General features: G+C 50.6%; 9 protein-coding genes across 9 annotated transcripts; 5 read left to right on the forward strand and 4 right to left on the reverse strand.

Annotated features, from left to right (window-relative positions):
• Window positions 1–258: 258 nt before the first annotated feature.
• On the forward strand, window positions 259–1461 carry CkaCkLH20_03461 (uncharacterized protein; the record flags this gene model as incomplete). The annotated part of the gene is made up of 1 exon (XM_038886180.1): window positions 259–1461. One exon carries the CDS (start codon window positions 259–261, stop codon window positions 1459–1461), a length of 1203 nt encoding a protein of 400 aa, XP_038748689.1.
• A 626-nt stretch (window positions 1462–2087) lies between these two features.
• On the reverse strand, window positions 2088–3362 carry CkaCkLH20_03462 (mannitol 1-phosphate dehydrogenase; the record flags this gene model as incomplete). The annotated part of the gene is made up of 1 exon (XM_038886181.1): window positions 2088–3362. The coding sequence occupies one exon, from the start codon at window positions 3360–3362 to the stop codon at window positions 2088–2090; it is 1275 nt and encodes a 424-aa protein (XP_038748690.1).
• Window positions 3363–4277: 915 nt separating this feature from the next.
• CkaCkLH20_03463 (cytochrome p450) lies at window positions 4278–5873 on the forward strand (the record flags this gene model as incomplete). Its single annotated transcript, XM_038886182.1, has 7 exons — window positions 4278–4352; window positions 4402–4486; window positions 4549–4611; window positions 4814–4944; window positions 5010–5337; window positions 5408–5778; window positions 5829–5873. The coding sequence occupies 7 exons, from the start codon at window positions 4278–4280 to the stop codon at window positions 5871–5873; spliced, it is 1098 nt and encodes a 365-aa protein (XP_038748691.1).
• Window positions 5874–6246: 373 nt separating this feature from the next.
• Window positions 6247–7041, reverse strand: CkaCkLH20_03464 (short-chain dehydrogenase; the record flags this gene model as incomplete). Its single annotated transcript, XM_038886183.1, has 1 exon — window positions 6247–7041. One exon carries the CDS (start codon window positions 7039–7041, stop codon window positions 6247–6249), a length of 795 nt encoding a protein of 264 aa, XP_038748692.1.
• A 487-nt stretch (window positions 7042–7528) lies between these two features.
• On the reverse strand, window positions 7529–8675 carry CkaCkLH20_03465 (trihydroxytoluene oxygenase; the record flags this gene model as incomplete). Its single annotated transcript, XM_038886184.1, has 3 exons — window positions 7529–7727; window positions 7787–7965; window positions 8025–8675. 3 exons carry the CDS (start codon window positions 8673–8675, stop codon window positions 7529–7531), a joined length of 1029 nt encoding a protein of 342 aa, XP_038748693.1.
• Window positions 8676–9081: 406 nt separating this feature from the next.
• Window positions 9082–10036, forward strand: CkaCkLH20_03466 (fumarylacetoacetate hydrolase; the record flags this gene model as incomplete). The annotated part of the gene is made up of 3 exons (XM_038886185.1): window positions 9082–9252; window positions 9308–9385; window positions 9449–10036. 3 exons carry the CDS (start codon window positions 9082–9084, stop codon window positions 10034–10036), a joined length of 837 nt encoding a protein of 278 aa, XP_038748694.1.
• A 562-nt stretch (window positions 10037–10598) lies between these two features.
• On the forward strand, window positions 10599–12328 carry CkaCkLH20_03467 (amidohydrolase; the record flags this gene model as incomplete). The annotated part of the gene is made up of 4 exons (XM_038886186.1): window positions 10599–10893; window positions 10947–11102; window positions 11175–11483; window positions 11553–12328. The coding sequence occupies 4 exons, from the start codon at window positions 10599–10601 to the stop codon at window positions 12326–12328; spliced, it is 1536 nt and encodes a 511-aa protein (XP_038748695.1).
• Window positions 12329–12668: 340 nt separating this feature from the next.
• CkaCkLH20_03468 (2-amino-3-carboxymuconate-6-semialdehyde decarboxylase) lies at window positions 12669–14866 on the forward strand (the record flags this gene model as incomplete). Its single annotated transcript, XM_038886187.1, has 2 exons — window positions 12669–13658; window positions 13997–14866. The coding sequence occupies 2 exons, from the start codon at window positions 12669–12671 to the stop codon at window positions 14864–14866; spliced, it is 1860 nt and encodes a 619-aa protein (XP_038748696.1).
• Window positions 14867–14990: 124 nt separating this feature from the next.
• CkaCkLH20_03469 (C6 transcription factor) lies at window positions 14991–16011 on the reverse strand (the record flags this gene model as incomplete). Its single annotated transcript, XM_038886188.1, has 2 exons — window positions 14991–15683; window positions 15742–16011. The coding sequence occupies 2 exons, from the start codon at window positions 16009–16011 to the stop codon at window positions 14991–14993; spliced, it is 963 nt and encodes a 320-aa protein (XP_038748697.1).
• Window positions 16012–17733: the final 1722 nt, after the last annotated feature.

Consider the following 17733-nt stretch of genomic DNA (forward strand, 5'->3'; position numbering starts at 1 on the left):
AAAGAAGGAAGGTTGTGGCCGAGGTCCAATTTGCTCTTCTTTCGGGATCCCCCCCGAAAAGCCGAGCATGCAGCCTAGCAGGCACTTGGCGCCATCCTTGTTGAATGTCAATGCCAATTTGCAGAAGTAACAGTTCGCTATGCCCAAAACCCGTCTTCTTATGGAATATAGCTTCAAGACCTAGTATTGTGCCATCATCCATCGACCTCCTTCCTACGCATCTTTGTCAAACCTCGATTCGAAGATACCGCCACATTCATGCCACCAAATCCAGCCACAGCGCCCGCTAGGATGTCAAATACCACTCCAAACCAGGATACAGAGATAGCTTCGTCTAAATCGACGGCTCATGTCACGAAGCACGTATCACGCTTTGAAACTCTGCAGGTGCATGCAGGTCAAACCCCTGACTCTGCGACGTTGGCTCGCGGTGTGCCGATATACCAAACCTACGTCTTCAACTTCCGCAGTTCAGCCCATGCTGCGAGACTTTTCAACCTAGAGGAAGAGGGCGAGATTGCCACACGCACTGGTAACCCTACCACCGCCGTTGTTGAGCGTCGGGTGGCGGCGCTTGAGGGCGGCGTCGCGGCTGTAGCAGTGTCATCCGGCCAGTCAGCAGTCTTCATGACTATGGTTGCCTTAGCCGGGCAAGGGGACAACATTGTAGCAACCAAGCATTATTATCATGGTGCTTACAACCAGTTCTCCTTCCTGCTGCCGGAGTTTGGTGTCGAGACCAGGGTGGTGGAGGAGACGGCCGAAGCCTTTCGAGCCGCCATTGACGGGCGCACGAAGGCCGTCTACATCGAAACTGTCGGGCATCCAAACTTCAATGTACCCGACATCCAAGCAATTGCAAAAGTAGCACACGATAACGGCGTGCCCCTTGTGGTTGAAAATACGGTCGGGTGTGCTTACTTCTGCCAACCCATCCAACACGGGGCCGATATCGTTGTTGCCAGCATGAGCAAATGGATTGGAGGCCACGGAAGCGCCACGGGTGGCATCATTGTCGACTCCGGAAACTTCGACTGGAAAAGCTCTACACGTTTTCCACAGTTCAACAAGCCCTGTCCGGGATTTCACGGACTGAACTTCTCTGAGAGGTTTGGCAGAGAAGCCTTCATTATGCGCATCAGAGGCCAGATTCTGCGGGACGTGGGCTCATGCCTCTCTCCATTTAACAGCCAGCAGTTCGTCCTGGGAATTGAGACGCTCAGCCTACGTTGCGAGAGACACGCACAGAATACCATTGCCCTGGCCAGGTGGCTGGAGAAGCACGACAACGTTCTCTGGGTTTCCTACCCTGGACTCCCTAGTCACCCGCACTACGACCTTGCTCAAAAGTATTTGCCCAGAGGAGCGGGCGCGGTGCTCATGTTTGGAGTTAAAGGTGGTGCGGACGCAGGAGAGCAGCTTGTTGACAATTTCAAAATGATCTCGAACAATCCAGGGTAAAATACTCCGCACTTTGTCTCTCACACATCGTTGCCCTGCTGACTTCTCCAGATACGGCGATGCCAAAACAACTGCGATGCACCCATGGTCTACTACACACAAGCCAATGTTAGCTCATGAAAAGATTGATCTGGGTGTTGCACCTGAGATGGTTCGAGTCTCCGTGGGGATTGAACACTTGGACGACATCACGTATGATATTGAACAGAGCATGCGGGCTAGCCCTGCCGTGGCAAAGGGCGATATATGATCAAGAGGCAATTGAATTAGGATTAACATAAATGATTTATCTGTTTTTTCATATAGACATTTTCCAAACCAAGCGGTGGCATTGTCTGACAAAAAATATAGTATCATGCTATAACGAAATTCATCTCTGTCACACATCATTGAGGGCGCCGACGGCTTCATGGTTTTTTCCCCGGCTATAAGGTTGTCACATGCCACCATATACACTGCAGAACCCGAGATCCCGTCCGCTCTTCCATAGATAAGCCGGTGAGGAATGGAGTGGTAGTCAGATCGTTGTATGTTTCTTGCTCTTTTTGTGTCTCGAAGGCGGACTGTTGCTTAACATCAACCGGCCAGAGGAGAAGGTCAAACGACTTGCAGTGGGAAAAGTAATCTTAAATTTCCAACCATGTAGAGACCACCTCTGTAACATCTTGATCCAAATCGTTATTCCAAATCCAGTTCATCCTACTCTGCAGGTTCTCTTTGATCTTTTCAAGATCATCCCCAGCCGCTTCAAAATGCCATAGATGTCCAGCCTCTCTGCTTGTAGATACTACTCTTTGGGTGCGGTCTACTCTAGCAGCACTGAATGCCGCAAAAGCCGCGGGCAAATCGCCTGCTTTCTCAACGTGTCGAAGGATCCTTCCCAGGACGTATGCGTCCTCTACTGCCATACCGGCGCCTGCTCCCTGAAAAGGGGTAGAAGCATGTGCAGCATCTCCGAGGAGACACAGTCGACCTTTGTGATAGGCACTGGTAGGTGGCATGTCGAAAAGGGCCCAAATGTCTGACTGCCCCATTAGCCGGACGATGTTAAGCACATCCTCGCCCCAGCCATCGAAGCTATTCAACATCTCTGTCTTGGTGGCTGGAATAACCATGGTGTTGTGTTTCCATTCTTGGCGTGACTGGAATGCGACAACGTTCATCATCCTACCTCCTGCCACCGGAAATGTGAGCATGTGGCCGTGGTACCCAAGGTAGGCTTGACAGTTCTTCGCCTTCTCTTCGCCGAGAAGCTCCACTGCCTTATCCATTGGTACCATGCCCCTATAACAGTATTTGCCGGTGTAAGCTGGTTTGGCGAAGGCGTGGTCCTTATCGAAGATGACACTCCGGACTCGACTCTTGATACCATCACACCCAATGGCGGCACTATGGTGGGCTGTCGATCCATCCGCAAATCTGAGAACAACACCTCCTTTCTCCTTATCCTCAACATCAACGACAGTCTTTCCGAATTCCGCGATTCCCGGTGGAAGAAGCTTTTCCAACTCTTCAACGAGATGAGAGCGATTGACCATCCAGCTGCCGGGGTCGGGATGCTCAATTGAGCAGAGATAAGCTCCGGCAACAACACCACGAGCCTTCGCTGCTACATCGGGACCGTCCATGCCAACTCGGAAATCAAACCAAGTGTTTCGTTTCTCTTTGAAAATGTTTTTGTTCGCGCGGGCTTCAACTGCAGAAGCCAACGGCTTTGAAATTTGCCGAAGCGCTCTTACTACATTCGGCCCAAAGGCGACACCTGCACCAACTTCACCGAACATCGGGGCATTTTCGTATATGGTGACTGGAATACTGGTTTCGCTGGTAATACAGAGAGCCAAGCAAAGGCCGCCGATACCGCCACCGACAATTGCGAGATTGAAGTCGCTTGAGGTCATGTCGTTCAAAGTAATCGTGAATTGGTGGGTTGAGATTGGGTGTTCAGGGTTCATAGTTGGCCAGCACGAGCAGTCTTGCTTGAAGGCCTGATAAAGGACGGAAGTTTGATCTCTTGGCTCGGTAAACGCTATTCGGAAAATGATGGAAAGTATACGGCGTTCGCTATTGGTATTCTTAGATCAGATAACGCATCATGTATCCCATCAACATGTGTCCATTCCGATACTTGGGCATGGCCATGCCGCGAAAGTGAGAAGACCGATTCGCCCGAGGGCAGGTTGCACTCATCGGCCGAAAGTCCGCTTCTTAGTACACACACCGGCGTACACCGACCACTCACAGCGTTGGGTGTGTTTGACGACTTTTTGGCATCAATGCTACATCCCTTTCATGGAACTGACGGAAGACTCTGAATCATGTTACTCTGATCTTTTACCAGCATCTGACTCACTCACCTTCCAATCTTCGACGCAGGATCAAGACACTGCAGCTTTCGATGGCTTCAATGGCGGTTGAATTTGAGATTTACTACTCTATCGTGTGGGCAAAGCTGCAGCAAAATGCCATCACTGTGGCAGGATGGACTTTGCTTAGCGCCGTGACCTTAGCAGCCTTGCTGATTTGGTCTCTGGCGGTGGGCAGCAAGATGCCAAAGCTTCCGATTGCGATGGGAGACGAATTACCGAATCAACAGGAAAGAATCGACATGTTCATAAAAGACACCCGGAACTTGTTGATCAGCAGCTACAACAAGGTGAAGCGAGCTTCTTGTCGGCGACAGCAATCCAAAGCTGACAGTTCAACCACATTAGTTTCGAAACCAGGTTTTTGGAATAACAACAACAGAAGGCTGGTTCGACCATAATCGATCACTATCATGCATCTATTCTAACCGAGGCCTAGGCACCAACATCATGATCCCCCTCGACCTTCTCCCTGGGCTCGGAAGCACGAAGTCGTTAAGTTTCGCAGCGTTTCTTGAGGAAGAGGTTAGTGTTACAATTACTTTGAAGACCATTGTGTTCTGACTAGCCAAAGTTCAGCATGAAAAGGTACACCAAAGTCGGGAACCTTGACGAAAAGCAGATTGTCATCTTAAACAAAAAGCTCAACCCTAGTCTAAGTGAGTTGGAACGAACCACACTGTTAAAGAGGATCAAGTCGGGCTGATCTGAAGTTTCCTAGATGAATACGTTCCGGTGTTTGTCAATCTTATCAGACACCACTGGCCTTTGGATGACTATGACGGTAGGTGAAATAAAAGAGCGACCGATATCAGCAACAGTGCAGTGGGTATAGCTTAATGGACACTACAACAATACTGATTCTTTTGCAATAACGTCTGAACACAACTGTACTAATCATTATTGAAAACAGGCCCTGTCGCAGTCAAGCCCTGGTCGCATGTGATGCGTCAAGTATCGCGCGTTTCTGCTCGAATCTTTCACAGTTCTGACGCAGCCGAAGATGACCATTGGCTGGATATTGCCAGTGAACATGTTCACTCCACGGTCGTATGGACAGAGAACCTTAAAAGGTGGCCTGCGATACTTCGTCCCTGGATCTATCGATTCGTTCAAGGTCGAGGAATAATGACGCAGCGCTTTAGCGAAGGTGAAGCTGTGGTAGCTCAAACGCTCAGAAAGAGGAAGGAGAGGAAGGGCGGCCATCTAAGCAATCCTCCCTCGCTTCTGGATTACCTTGCCGATGGTGAACTGGGTGGGGACGATGTCGAAGCACACACTGTCGCGCAGATCAACCTCTGTGTCGCTGCCATCCAGTCCATGGCCTCGACAGTGACTCAATGTCTCATGGACCTTGCGACGTATCCACAGTATCTGCCCGAGCTTCGTGAAGAGATCACCTCAATGCTTTCTCAGAAGAATGGAGTCCTTGACAGACAATCTCTGGCAGATATGATGAAGTTGGACAGTTTCATCAAAGAGACCCAGAGATTGAATCCTCCAGATCTCGGTGAGTGCTCACCTGCATGATGGAGGCTCGAGACGAGTTTTGGTTTAGTAACATACGATTCTACCCGCAGCAAGCTTCCAGCGCAAGGTTATGTCGGACATCACTTTGGCGAATGGTCTTCGAATCCCAAAAGGAGCGCGGATCGCTCTGCCGACGGGGGCAATCAACATGGACAGCCAGTTCTTCGAAGACCCGGAAACCTTTGATGGCTTCCGGTACTACAGGCTCCGAATGGAGAGTGAGGAGGCCCGGAAAAGCAGCCAGATGGTGACAGTGGGAAAGAAAGATTTGACATGGGGCTACGGCAGGCACGCCTGTCCGGGTCGGTATATTGCTGAGGTAGCTATGAAGCTGCTCATCATCGAGTACATCGTGCGTTATGACATCAGTCTTCCCGATGGCATCAAAGAGCGTCCGAAGAACATCGAATTCGAAGGGCTGGTAAGTTTCTAATTACCTTGATAGTTATTTTACTTGCTAATATACGGCAGGTCATACCAGACCCTAATTGGGAGCTGGTTTTCCAAAGTCGGTAAATGCACGGGCGGCGGAAGGCGAGGTTCGACTGAACTATTCTTCGCGGAAACGAGGAAGGACTTATCCTATGCAGATGGAAGTGCGTGATATTTACCGGGTTGAAAAGCCGCATTATTCTAGATAAAGCGGAAACAATGAGACTTTGATATTGGCCGTAACCGCTTACACCACAAGACCCCATCACATCTGCAAACAGTAACTATGACATCGAAAGAATGGCATGGTAGATAACTATGGCGTTCAGTCATCACTTTCAAACAGATTTGAAGATTACGAATTGGCTACCAAATCCAAGATGTGAGATTTACAAGTCTACCTGCCCGAGAGGCGCGCAACAGTCCATGACATCTCACGTGACGATTGGGCTTCTATCTATTTCATGGAAACACCACCATTCACAAACATGTATTCGCCATTGATGTACCTGGAGCGTTCTTCAGCCAAGAATGCCACTGACCATGCGACATCTTCAACAGATGCTGCACCACCCTCCACGGGCGTCTGCCGAATCAGAGCTTCTCTTATCGTCTCCCATTCATCAGGAGTAAAATGATCCAGAAAGCTTTCCGTAAGTACTGGACCGGGCGCCACCACGTTGACCGTACAGCCATACTTGGGCGGTAGCTCCTGTGCCCAAACCCGCGAAATGGCATCGAGAGCGCCTTTCGTAGCTGCATAGATACCCTGCGTCGGCTTTGGCACTCGCGATGCGACTGACCCCACCATAATGATCCTAGAGCCGCCAATCGTGCCTGACATATTTGGAGGCTCCGAGGGATGGTAGGGTGTAAGATGTGGTAGGGCGGCTTGGACCAGAGCGAAAGCCCCGCGGGCGTTCAGATTCATTGCTTGATCCCATGCACTTAACTCGGCGTCCCACACATACGCAATAGGAACTAAGCCCGCGTTGCTGATAAGGATATCGATGTGCCCAAATCTCTCAACAGCCTGGCGGACAAGTTCGGCAGGCCCATCGCCCGACGCGATATCTGCAAGAACAGCGATCCATTCAGTGTCGAGTTTCGATCCGACGTTCTCGCATTCATCCTTCAGCGATGCCGAAGAATAGTTGAGAACGATGTTTGCACCCCGAGCTGATAGCTCCGTAGCAATACCGGCTCCAATGCCCCTCGAGGAACCCGAAATTACTGCTGTTTTGCCATGCATGCTTCCTCGAGGCTGAAGAATCTCGACCATGGCCGTGAGGAGACCACAAAGGTGGTCAATTGTGATGGAGGCGATGCAGATGACGGTGGTGTTTGGGGTGGAGGGATGGATGATAGCTTTGATCTAACTGAAGCCACGGTAATAATTAGATTGAGAAGATGAAACATAGAGAAGTTTAAACATTGAAACTAGAGCCGGAGTTCCATCTCATTTTATTGTTACGTGCATGTTCTGATGTATGTTTTGCCGTCACTGAGTCGACTCTTACACATCCCGCAGGATCTCAAGCTCGGCAAATTATCGCCGAACACCACCGAAACGCACTGAAGCCATGTGCCTCTGCACAATCTTAGAGTACCGCCTTCTTGGTAATCAGACGCAAATTTTACTATTCAATGCAAATAATAGCTATCTTTTCCCTTTCGGCTATCTGGCCCCTATTGGCCCTGTGCGGTTCCAGCCCGGGAGACAATTCGGAGGACAATGATCACGCCTCAATTGGCATCTCGGGAGCGTTCTTCAGACCTGGAAGGTCCTCATACTTCTTTGTGAAAAAGGCACGCGGGATATCTGGGCCCCAGCTCGAGACCGTGGCCGCAACCGCCGGTTCATTGCTGTGTTTGGAATCCTCATTGACCAAGTCCCCATCAACATAATGTTCAACTACAAACCCAGAAGGATCAAACCTGAAGAATAATTAGCAACTGACGCTTTCACTCCATTATCGCTGCGCCTATTTTCTCACCAATAATCAAAGATCTGACTGCCAAGAACATGTCGTCCGACGCCAAAGACGTTGATATGGCCTTGGCGAATGAGATAGTGATGTCCAACCACTTGACTATCGACATCATCAACTTCGAAGCTGCTGTGGTGCGCTTTGATTCCGTCGGTGACCTCTGGAGATCCTGCGATGAAGATGTTCTAGGAACGTACCCGTTCATTAGCAATCTCAAAAGGCTCGGGCGGTGGTGGTGACGAACATGATGGTCTACAAACTCTTTGCCCTTGTCGAGGTGGATGAAAATCATGATCGTCTTGTTGTTTTGGGGGTGGTACAGGCAGTCCGTCTTCTTGAGGTTGAAGGTTTTGCTGTACCAGTCGAACACTTCGTGAAGTCTATCGACATTCACTTCGAACCCGTAGTGACCTAGCTTGTGGACCTTCGACGGCTGGTCCCTGTCCGGTCGCTGGAACTCTCCGAGCCGTCGCTTGTCTTCCCAAGTGTTCCACATCACCGGTTTTGGTACCTCCCTTGGCTCTGGGACCCGGTCCTGCTGCCCGTAAATGAGAGTGATCTCCTCCCCAACAAGATCCTTCAAGATCACCACTTTCCCTCCGCCTGGGGCATCGTAATCAGTTATGGGCGTGGATCCCGGAAGCCTGGCCGCTTTCTCCAGCTCAGACATAGACTGCACAATCCAGGCCCCTCCTCTGAACTTTCTCTTCCCATCGCTGGTCTTCTCCGCCACGTAACAAAATTGATCAATACCAAAACCACGGAAGTAAATTTTGGTTTCCGTCTCGTGCACAGGCGTCAGGCCGAAGTCGATGAAGAACTCCTTAGCTTTCTGCAGATCGGGGTGACCGTATCGCACATGCGACAATCGATCAAGAAGGATTCTGGGGTCCATTGCAGGTGGTATAACTGGTAAAATGATATCAGAATTCCCGGGGCGCAACCAAAGCAGCCTGGACAAGGTACGGTTAAGAACAACGAAAAAATCGTGATAATACCAGGCTGCGTAGAGAACTAGCTCTCCGCATATAACATTATAAATGCCATATCTGAAAATGTCGGGGTCGTCCGAGATCTGCTCGGCATCTCTCGGTGTAGCTGGTTTCATCACGGAACCCTCGGCCGACTGTCCCACCGGACCTTCGCATTGAGAGGCATACCTTCTGCCATGGCCTTTGAGGGCAGACTTATATTTCTAGCAGGCTTCATCGAGACTAGATCCAAGACTGCAAATATACGGACGTAAACCTTTCTCAGAGACAACCACAACCTTATCACAACACAGCTGATATCCACTGACAATGTCGTTTCGTCGACTCGTTCGATTTCTTGACGAAGATGGGAAGGAGATGTACGGGGATGTCACGGATGAAACGCCAGTAGAGCATTTGGAAGGTAGCATCGTGCCGCTCTTGACTGGCAATATCAAGTCCGGGTTTCATGAGTCTGGTCAGAAATCGAAGGTTGCAAAGGTACTGGTATGCGCTTGATGAATACTTTTGGGCGAAGCTGAACATGGTATTCTAGCTGCTGTCACCACTGCCAGAAACGCCCATCATAATATGTGCTGGTGTCAACTACAAGTCCCACGCCAAAGAGACGAAGGTGAGTATTTACACGAAGTGATAAAGTTGCTTCCGACAATTCTCATACTTACACAAGCTACAGTTTCCCCCGCCTAAGAAGCCCGTCATCTTCGCCACCCCTCCTGACCGGCTTGCGGGCCCCTTTGATGATATCCACATTCATCCGGATGCACAAGAACTCCTTGACTACGAAGGAGAACTTAGTGTTATTATTGGAAAGGACGCATATGACGTAAGCGAAGAAGAAGCGTTGGACTACGTCCTCGGATACACCGTCAGCAACGACGTTTCCGCACGCAGTCTACACGCTCCCGATGTTTCTGGCTACCAGATGGGCTATGCCAAGTCCTTCGACAAGTTTGGACCGATAGGACCTTATGTGGTGTCTCCAACTCTCGTATCAGACCCTCAGAATCTGAAGTTGACGACCTATGTAAATGGCGACGTCCGACAGAGTAGTGACACGTCGCAGATGATATGGTCATGTCGGCAGCTAATCTCTTTTGCTTCTCGTGGCCGAACGCTTCGCCAAGGTACTATCATCATGACTGGGACGCCGGAGGGGGTCGGGTGGCATACAAATGGCTGCCTCAAGGATGGGGATGTTGTGAAGGTAGAGATCGGACAACTCGGTTACATTGAGAACAAAATGGTGTTCCAGAAGGAGTAATTCAGATCTGAGAATGCTCATCTACCCACCTCATTCTTTCAAGGGGGTTGCGGAAACACTTTTGCCATATCATAGAGAAGTTTCGTTTCTATCTTGGCAGTCCCTGACAGTCAACATCATCACAAGAATCAAGAACATGTCTCTGTAAATGAATGCAATCATTGAACTCCACACATTTGTTCCAAATGTCTTACTGTATGCTGGTTCACGCCTGGATACCTAGACCGCATTTGTAAGGGACTGCACTGACGTGGAAGCCTGACATCTCAATCATGGGCAGCAAGAGAATCCGAGACGATGGGCAAGGGCCAGAAGACCTCCGCGGCCCAAGCACTATGTAAAGCTCATCGTATGTTGCATATTCGGGTCAATGGCAATTAAAGGGTTCGGGCGTGTCGGCCGAAATTCCCGTCACCGTAGAACGACCCCTGTCAGGGGTGGTCCGATTGGGCTAATTCAATTGTATCTCCTCTCATCGCCTTAAAAGACAACCGAGGAAGACTTCCTGGTGCGTACACTGTAGCATCTTCATCACATTGGTCAATTCCCGTGGCGCGAAATTATGTCCCGAGGACTCACAGCCGCCGCTAGTGGTGCCATCCTCCTAAGAGGTGGCACTGTCCTCTATCATGGTGACCAAGACCATGTGAAACCGTTACGGGATACCGATATCCTTGTAAGAAACAACCGGATCGCCAAGATTGGAAAAAGCATTACCGCCCCAGTTGATGCGGAACTCGTTGATTGCAGAGGGAAGATCATCACACCCGGCTTCGTCGACACACACCACCATCTTTGGCAGACGCAGTTGAAGGGTTCCCACGCAGACCAATCAGTGTTCGATTACATACCGACCGGTACGTTGGTATATCTGTGAATATATCGGGATCATGAATCAGTTGACTGACAGAGGCGTTCGTTTGCACCATGATAGGTTTCTGGCAAAGCTATGTGTACACCCCTAAGGATATGTTCTGGGGTCAGCTAGGAGGCGCGTTGGAGGCCATCGACTCAGGCACGACCTTTGTCCTAGATCATGCTCATGGAAATCAGTCTAATGATCATGGTAAGCGCTCAATGCCAGTGAGGAGTGGCAGCTTAGAGACCGATTTGATCGTTTGTCTGATGCGTTGTATAGCCCGTCAAGCCTTGTCCGCAACCATAGCGTCTGGGATCCGCTCCATATTTGCATATTCTCACGCCCCTTACTTCACCAAATGGGATGCAGAGAGCTGTGAGCTCTCTCGAGACATCATGCCGGAGTTCAGTATGGCTTATATCTTCGAGCTTGCCCAGCAGCAGCCGTTCGGCAACGGGAGAGTCCATATCGGATTCGGCTTCGACTACTGGTTCTTGCCTAAGGAAGCTGTCGTCGGCATCTTTTCCCAGCTTCGTGGTGCAGGCATCAAGCTTTTCACATCTCATTACGCCAAAAACCCCACATTTGGTACATCGAGCCCGATTTTGTTTTTACGTGTCTGCGAGGGCGTCTGAATGTGATCTAATCGTCTTCCAGGAAACCATCCACTCATTCACACACTGGCCGCGTATAACCTCATCAAGACACCAAGTGACATCCTATTGTCGCACGCTACAGGCCTCGATGAACTTGAGAAGGCCAAGCTAGCAGAGACCCAGGTTCCCGTATCCAGCACACCAGATACAGAGGCACAGATGGGATTCGGCTGGCCACTGGCCTTCACACCCGGTATCAACTACACACTGGGCGTTGACTGTCACACTAACAACACCTCCTCCATTTTGTCTCTCGCCCGAACTGCGCTGCAGCTCGCACGTCAGAAGAACACTGTGAAGGAGATGAACGGCGGAGAGGGCGCTCCTCAGCGCATGGACCTGCGTCCAACGGGCAGTACTGAAGATGCATTCAATGCAGCTACCATCAGAGGAGCACGTGCAGTTCTCCTGGGCAATGACATCGGGTCGATTAGGGAGGGGAAACTGGCTGATCTCGTCATCTTCGATGCCGTGGGAAGCGTGGGCATGAGCTGTGTCTCTGAATCAGATCCTCTAACTGCAGTTGTTCGCCACAGCGACAATCGTGATATTGAGGCCGTCATGATTGACGGAGTCTGGAGGAAGAGGGACAGCAAGTTGTGTCCAGTGATCATTGAAGAGACGGGGGCTAGCCTGACATGGCCGGCTATCAGGGAAAAGCTACTGGCAAGCCAACGCGACATTCAGCAGAGGCAAAATAACCTGAATGTCGACAAAGCAAAGGAAGCGCTTATTTCCATGTTTCAGATTGATAAAAGCAAGCTTGTAAAATCTTGACTTGGAAGTTGGACATCTCAACCACAGTTACCACTAGTTGTCAAGTAGTTAGGCAGAATAAAGTAACGGGAATTTCAGACCCAGGCTGATTTTGCGACTGGCCACCGTCTCATCCTCCCGACTCGGGATGAGGGTTTGAAAGTCACGAAGTCCATAGACGGGCTTCCCTTGCGGCGAGAGGGGTTCGGAAAGGTCTCCGAGGGTATATAAGACCTGTCATGCCTAGGTGCCATCGTCTCTGCATCAAATTGCATTATAGCGGTATGAAATTCTTTGCTCAGTCATTAAATTTTGCAGATTTCTGCTGGATACTCTGCAGAATCAATCAAGTATCACGAACATGGCCAACCCGATTCCGCCACTGATCACACTCGAAGAGCACTTCGTCTCGCAGGAGAACTTCAGTGCTCTTTCTGAGCTATATGCCGAACAACTCAAGCACCTCCCCGATGTTGCTGAAAAACTCCTAGATGTCAGCCAGCTTCGACTGACAAGTATGGACAATAATGGTATTTCCACCCAGGTCATATCGCATGCGCCAGGTCTAGGGCCCAAGCCAGCGAGACACAGCTCCTCGGCCAATGACGAGCTTGCTCGGGCAGTAAAAGCCCATCCGGACCGGTTCGCCGCATTTGCCGTGCTTCCAATGGCGGAGCCCCAGGCGGCCGCTGCAGAGCTTCGGAGATGCGTCGGGATGGGTTTTGTTGGCGCTCTTGTGGATGCCCACGTCAACGGCGTTCACTATGACGATAGAAGGTTTTGGCCGGTGTTCAAAGCCGCCGCCGACCTTGATGTGCCGATTTACCTTCATCCGACCTATCCAACACCGACACAGTCGTCTGCCTATGATGGTCAATACGAGCAAGGTGCGGCGCGAAGCCTTGGCAGCAGTGGTTTCGGCTGGCATCAGGAGACAGGGTTAGCAGTGCTCAAATTGTTCGCTGCCGGGCTTTTTGACGAGCTCCCGTCCCTCAAAATCATCATCGGTCATTTCGGAGAGATGCTGCCGTTTATGATTGAGCGGATAGCGAAGCTCTCCGTTCGATGGGGGAACCGGTCGCGACCCTGGCGACAGGTATGGAGGGAGAACATCTGGATTACTACCAGCGGGGTGTGGGATCTAGCTCCTATGGCTTGCATTCTTAGAAACACATCGTTGAGTCACATTCTCTATAGTGTTGACTACCCATTCGAGAAGAACGAGACCGGCTCGTCCTGGATGAGGGAACTGCAGGAAAGTGGGCTCGTTACCCCGGATCAGCTCGAGATGATCGCGCACCGAAATGCCGAGCAGCTCTTAAAGCTCAGAATTCCTCCACGTGAATCTATGGTGTGATGAGGACACCGGGAGCCCCTAGCTAGTTTCAAAGCTTCAAGAATCGCCGCAGAGGTCCGCGTTAAATATCAAATATTCCTTTCCCATTGCCTTTCCCATTGCCTTTATATATCCTGCCGTGGCTCCTATGTTTGCTTTCCAGCCTTGAGTCCCAAATCTCACTGTTTTGTTGGCTTGCTTACATGACCCAATCACTCAAAATTGTTCCAACCGCAATGACAACCTCTGAAAAGTCCACTGTGAAGGCAGTAGCCTTGGCTGGGGTAATGATGCGCAGGGCCTTATTCATTCCCTGTACCAGACCTCTTTGCTGATCAATCCTTCAATCTTAGGCTGGCGGAAAGCTTGGTAGACGTGTTCTTGATGCTCTTGTCGATGCAGGCTTCGACGTGACGGTTTTGGTACGCCGCGAGAGCATTCCTTCTGACTACCCACCTGGTGTTCGCGTCTGCAACATAGACTACGACTCAGTTGACTCCCTACGAGGGGCTCTTCGCGGCATCAATGCCGTCATCTCCACGGTCGGCAAACGGAACGGGCTCGAGAGCCAATATCGGCTCATCGATGCAGCGGTCATGGAGGGTGTGAATCGGTTCATTCCATCCGAGTTCGGCGCCGATCTTCAGCACAAAGAGGTTCGCACATTTCCGACGTACCAAACCAAGATCGAAATCGAAGGATATCTCGAGAAGAGGGCCCGGGAAACCAATCTCACCTACACTTTCATATCCTGCAGCGCGCTATTCGACGAGGGCCTGGATTTGGGTGCATTTGCAGACTTTCAGGCCAGAAAGGTCAACTTCTTTGATGGGGGTGCAACAACATTTAACGCAACGAGAAGCGTTACGGTCGCCCGCGCTGTTGTGGCTGTTTTAAACAATCTCGACGCCACCAAAAACAAAGCCGTCCGCATTCGAGATGTCTCCATGACGCCAAAGGAACTGTTGAATGTCATCCAAGGACTCGACAGAAATGCTGACTGGGGTTCTGTCGCCATTGACACTGGGAAGCTCGTCCAAGAAGCGCACGTTGAGCTAGCTTCGGGGAAATTCAGTCCGAAGGCTTTCGCCGCTTTTGCAATGAGAGCCACCTTTGCGCCAGGATTGGCTGGCCAGTACGGCGATGACAACGATCTTCTCGGAATCAAGGACATTGCGAAGGAGGACCTCGAGAACGCTTTGAAGTCTAGACTCGTAGTTTAAAGTTGAGTTAGGATGAAGGCGACGGAAATATTGTATAGTTTCATTTGTACAATTGAGAATGTGCATCTCTCCTTCCTCCTTCCCCTCGGCATCAATCTTGGCATCTACCCACACGTATTCAGCATTAGCTCTCAGCGAAATATAATCTGCCGTCTTCGCTAGTGAAGTCGCACATGTCCTCAGCTTCTTCCAACTGCCTCAACATCTGGTCGGCCTGAGACATCGCACTCTGGAACTCCTGCAGCTGCGGGCCAGTACCAGAGAAAGTCTCAAGCTGGGCTTGGTTGCCTTGGGTGTAGATGGAATTCCGCCGTGTCGAGAGACCCCCTGCCCTTGTCGGCCCTCCAATGGTGGGGTCTCCTCCTCTGTATGAAGCAGGGTGAGAATGCTTGGCTGACAGAAATGACGACTTCCGACGTCTCATCCCATTCTTTCTTCGTCTTCGAGCTATCTCGATGGTTTTCATGACAGAGCGCCACTGGTGCAGTCGACTATGCTTCGTTGAAGAGTCCCAGCGGAGCACCGCACTCTGTTCTACGACTCTCCAGGCCTTATCGGCGTCCCTACTCAATGGCTGGTTGCACAGTTCAGATAGTAGGATGGCAAAAGCATGCCACTCATTGTAGCACTTGGTCAACCATGACCAATTTGCCAGCACAGGGTCAGTTCGTAATCTGTACGAATGCATCATGCACTCAATAGCCCCCTGGAAGGTTTGGCGCTTTTGTTCCTCGGTTAAGGATACTCCAGTCCCTAACGGGTTGAGTACCATGATTCGAAGATTCGCGATGATGGTTCCGATAAAGGTCATTGTAAGCTGGAAGTATTGTGTTAGTAACTGAATCACTCTCATGAAACATGGACAGCGCGCTTACACAGTAAAGAGGCTCCCGAGATGTTGGGTCTTCAGGGAAGCGACCATATATGATCTTCTGCTGCTTCTCAACCCACGCTTCTTTTTCAGTCGTTGTCATTGACGCAAAGCTTAATCCTGTATCCGGGTCGATGTGGCGTGTGTCGATCATGGTTCGCCACAGATTTGACGCCCAGCTGCGAGCAGCGGTGAAGGACATGTCCGTGATGCCAACTTGTTCCTCTGGGTATTCTGTCATGCCTGGGTACAAAGCGGAGTCGTTCACGTTCATTGGCCGCCTAGAGTTGAAGCTACTGAGCTCTAGGCTTAAGCATCGTTCTAGGTTAGTGAGAACAATTCGATGAGGGCTGAGGATTAACTTACAGTCCAGAGGAACACGAATAGTCCTCCGACGCTGGAGTGTCTAGAACGCAGAGGTTCCACCAAAGACGACGGCGCATCTCTGCTTCAAACGGCGGAAGATTAAGCGTGCTCCCGTCTCGGTGCATACCGAGAGACTGTGATAGACGGACAGCCAAACCTGTCATAGTCCAGGAGTACGTGGGGTCGCGGCAACGAAGTAAAATCAGATAGACAACAAATGTTTGCAGGGTGAGCATGTCGTCCGTTTCCATCAATCTAGACCGGGTGAAGGCTGCGTCTGCATCGCGCCTAAACCTAGCCAGTAACACCGACTGCTCCTCTCCAAAGTGAAGTGGGGTGTCATCCTCTGGCAAGCTGTTCACGGCGCCAAAGTAAATGACGAACATCAATGCTTCCACGCTGGGAGCTAAGTCCTTCGGGTTTTGTATGGCTCCCTGCACCATCGGTTCGATAGACGGTATATGTAAAACAGTAGCGACGGGGTGAATGTTTGACTTGAAAAGGTGCCAGGCCTTGAGTCTGTAATGGTGCGGGGGATGTGCTGCAGAATTTTCCGTCTCTTGAGTGCTGGTACTAAAGATGAAAGAATACTGGGAGATATTTGATGCCAAGGCTGCGCGCGTCTCCTCGTAATCTGATTCTTCTTCGCTCATCATACCGTCACTCATGTCGTCCTGTCATCGAAATATGAGCAACACGAACCGCAAGTGCGATGACATGATAACTTACCTCAGTATGTAAGGCTTCCCAGAAAGTTCCACTCACGTATCTATTTCGACCATCATCCTTGACCAACTTGCCCGTCGAAACGCCGTATGGTGACCAAGACAGGTTCGATTCGGCTTCGACTCTGTCTCCATTTGTTCTAGATGCATGAGTGCTAGAGGATGTGCTGGCTAGAGACTCTGCTTCTTTCGGCGGTGATTGTCCAGCCAAGGCGGTTGCATTGTCTGGCGCGCTGAACGTTGTCGCTGGTACCTGCTGTTCACGACGGACGGCGCCTGTAGATCCTACGGAATAGGGAGGCGTTGGGGGCGCCGGAGATGGATGCTCAGCAACGGTCCCTGACCGTTGGTCTTGAGTTTGGGCTGAAGATACGTCGGTGGAAAGGGTGGTATCGCGAGCTGTGGTAGACGAAGATAAGATGGAAGAGAAAGGCAAGAAAGATCCTCGTTGCACACAATCGGCCAGCGTCTTGAACATGGGCTCCAGGCGATGGAGCTGTTCCCAAAGTTGAGAATCCGTCAACATCTGACGCTCAGCCGATGCGCTGTCAGATGGATAAATGCATTCGGCGCCGAACTTCTTGCAATTATGACATGGTTGCTTCTTATCGCATCCAACCTTTCGACGACGACATGCCATACAGACCCGACGTGGAAGTGCCTGAGTGCGAGGTTGGGTGGCATCTTGTCCTGCTGTATGTTGTTGTGACTGGCTTTGGTCTCCTAATTGTGCAGGGTTCCAAGCAGACACGATGGAATCTGCGGTCTCGTGATTGCCGCGGTATGGTCGGGATTGAATGGTATCTGGTGAATTCATGATTGCTCCCAATTTGCAAATCACAGGAACGAATTTGCGAGCCTCGAACGACGGTATTTGGGATGGAGGGAAGAGCGAGACAGTCAAG

This window comes from Colletotrichum karsti (genome assembly GCF_011947395.1).
Source record: "Colletotrichum karsti strain CkLH20 chromosome Unknown Scaffold8, whole genome shotgun sequence".
Taxonomy (NCBI): Eukaryota; Fungi; Ascomycota; class Sordariomycetes; order Glomerellales; family Glomerellaceae; genus Colletotrichum; species Colletotrichum karsti.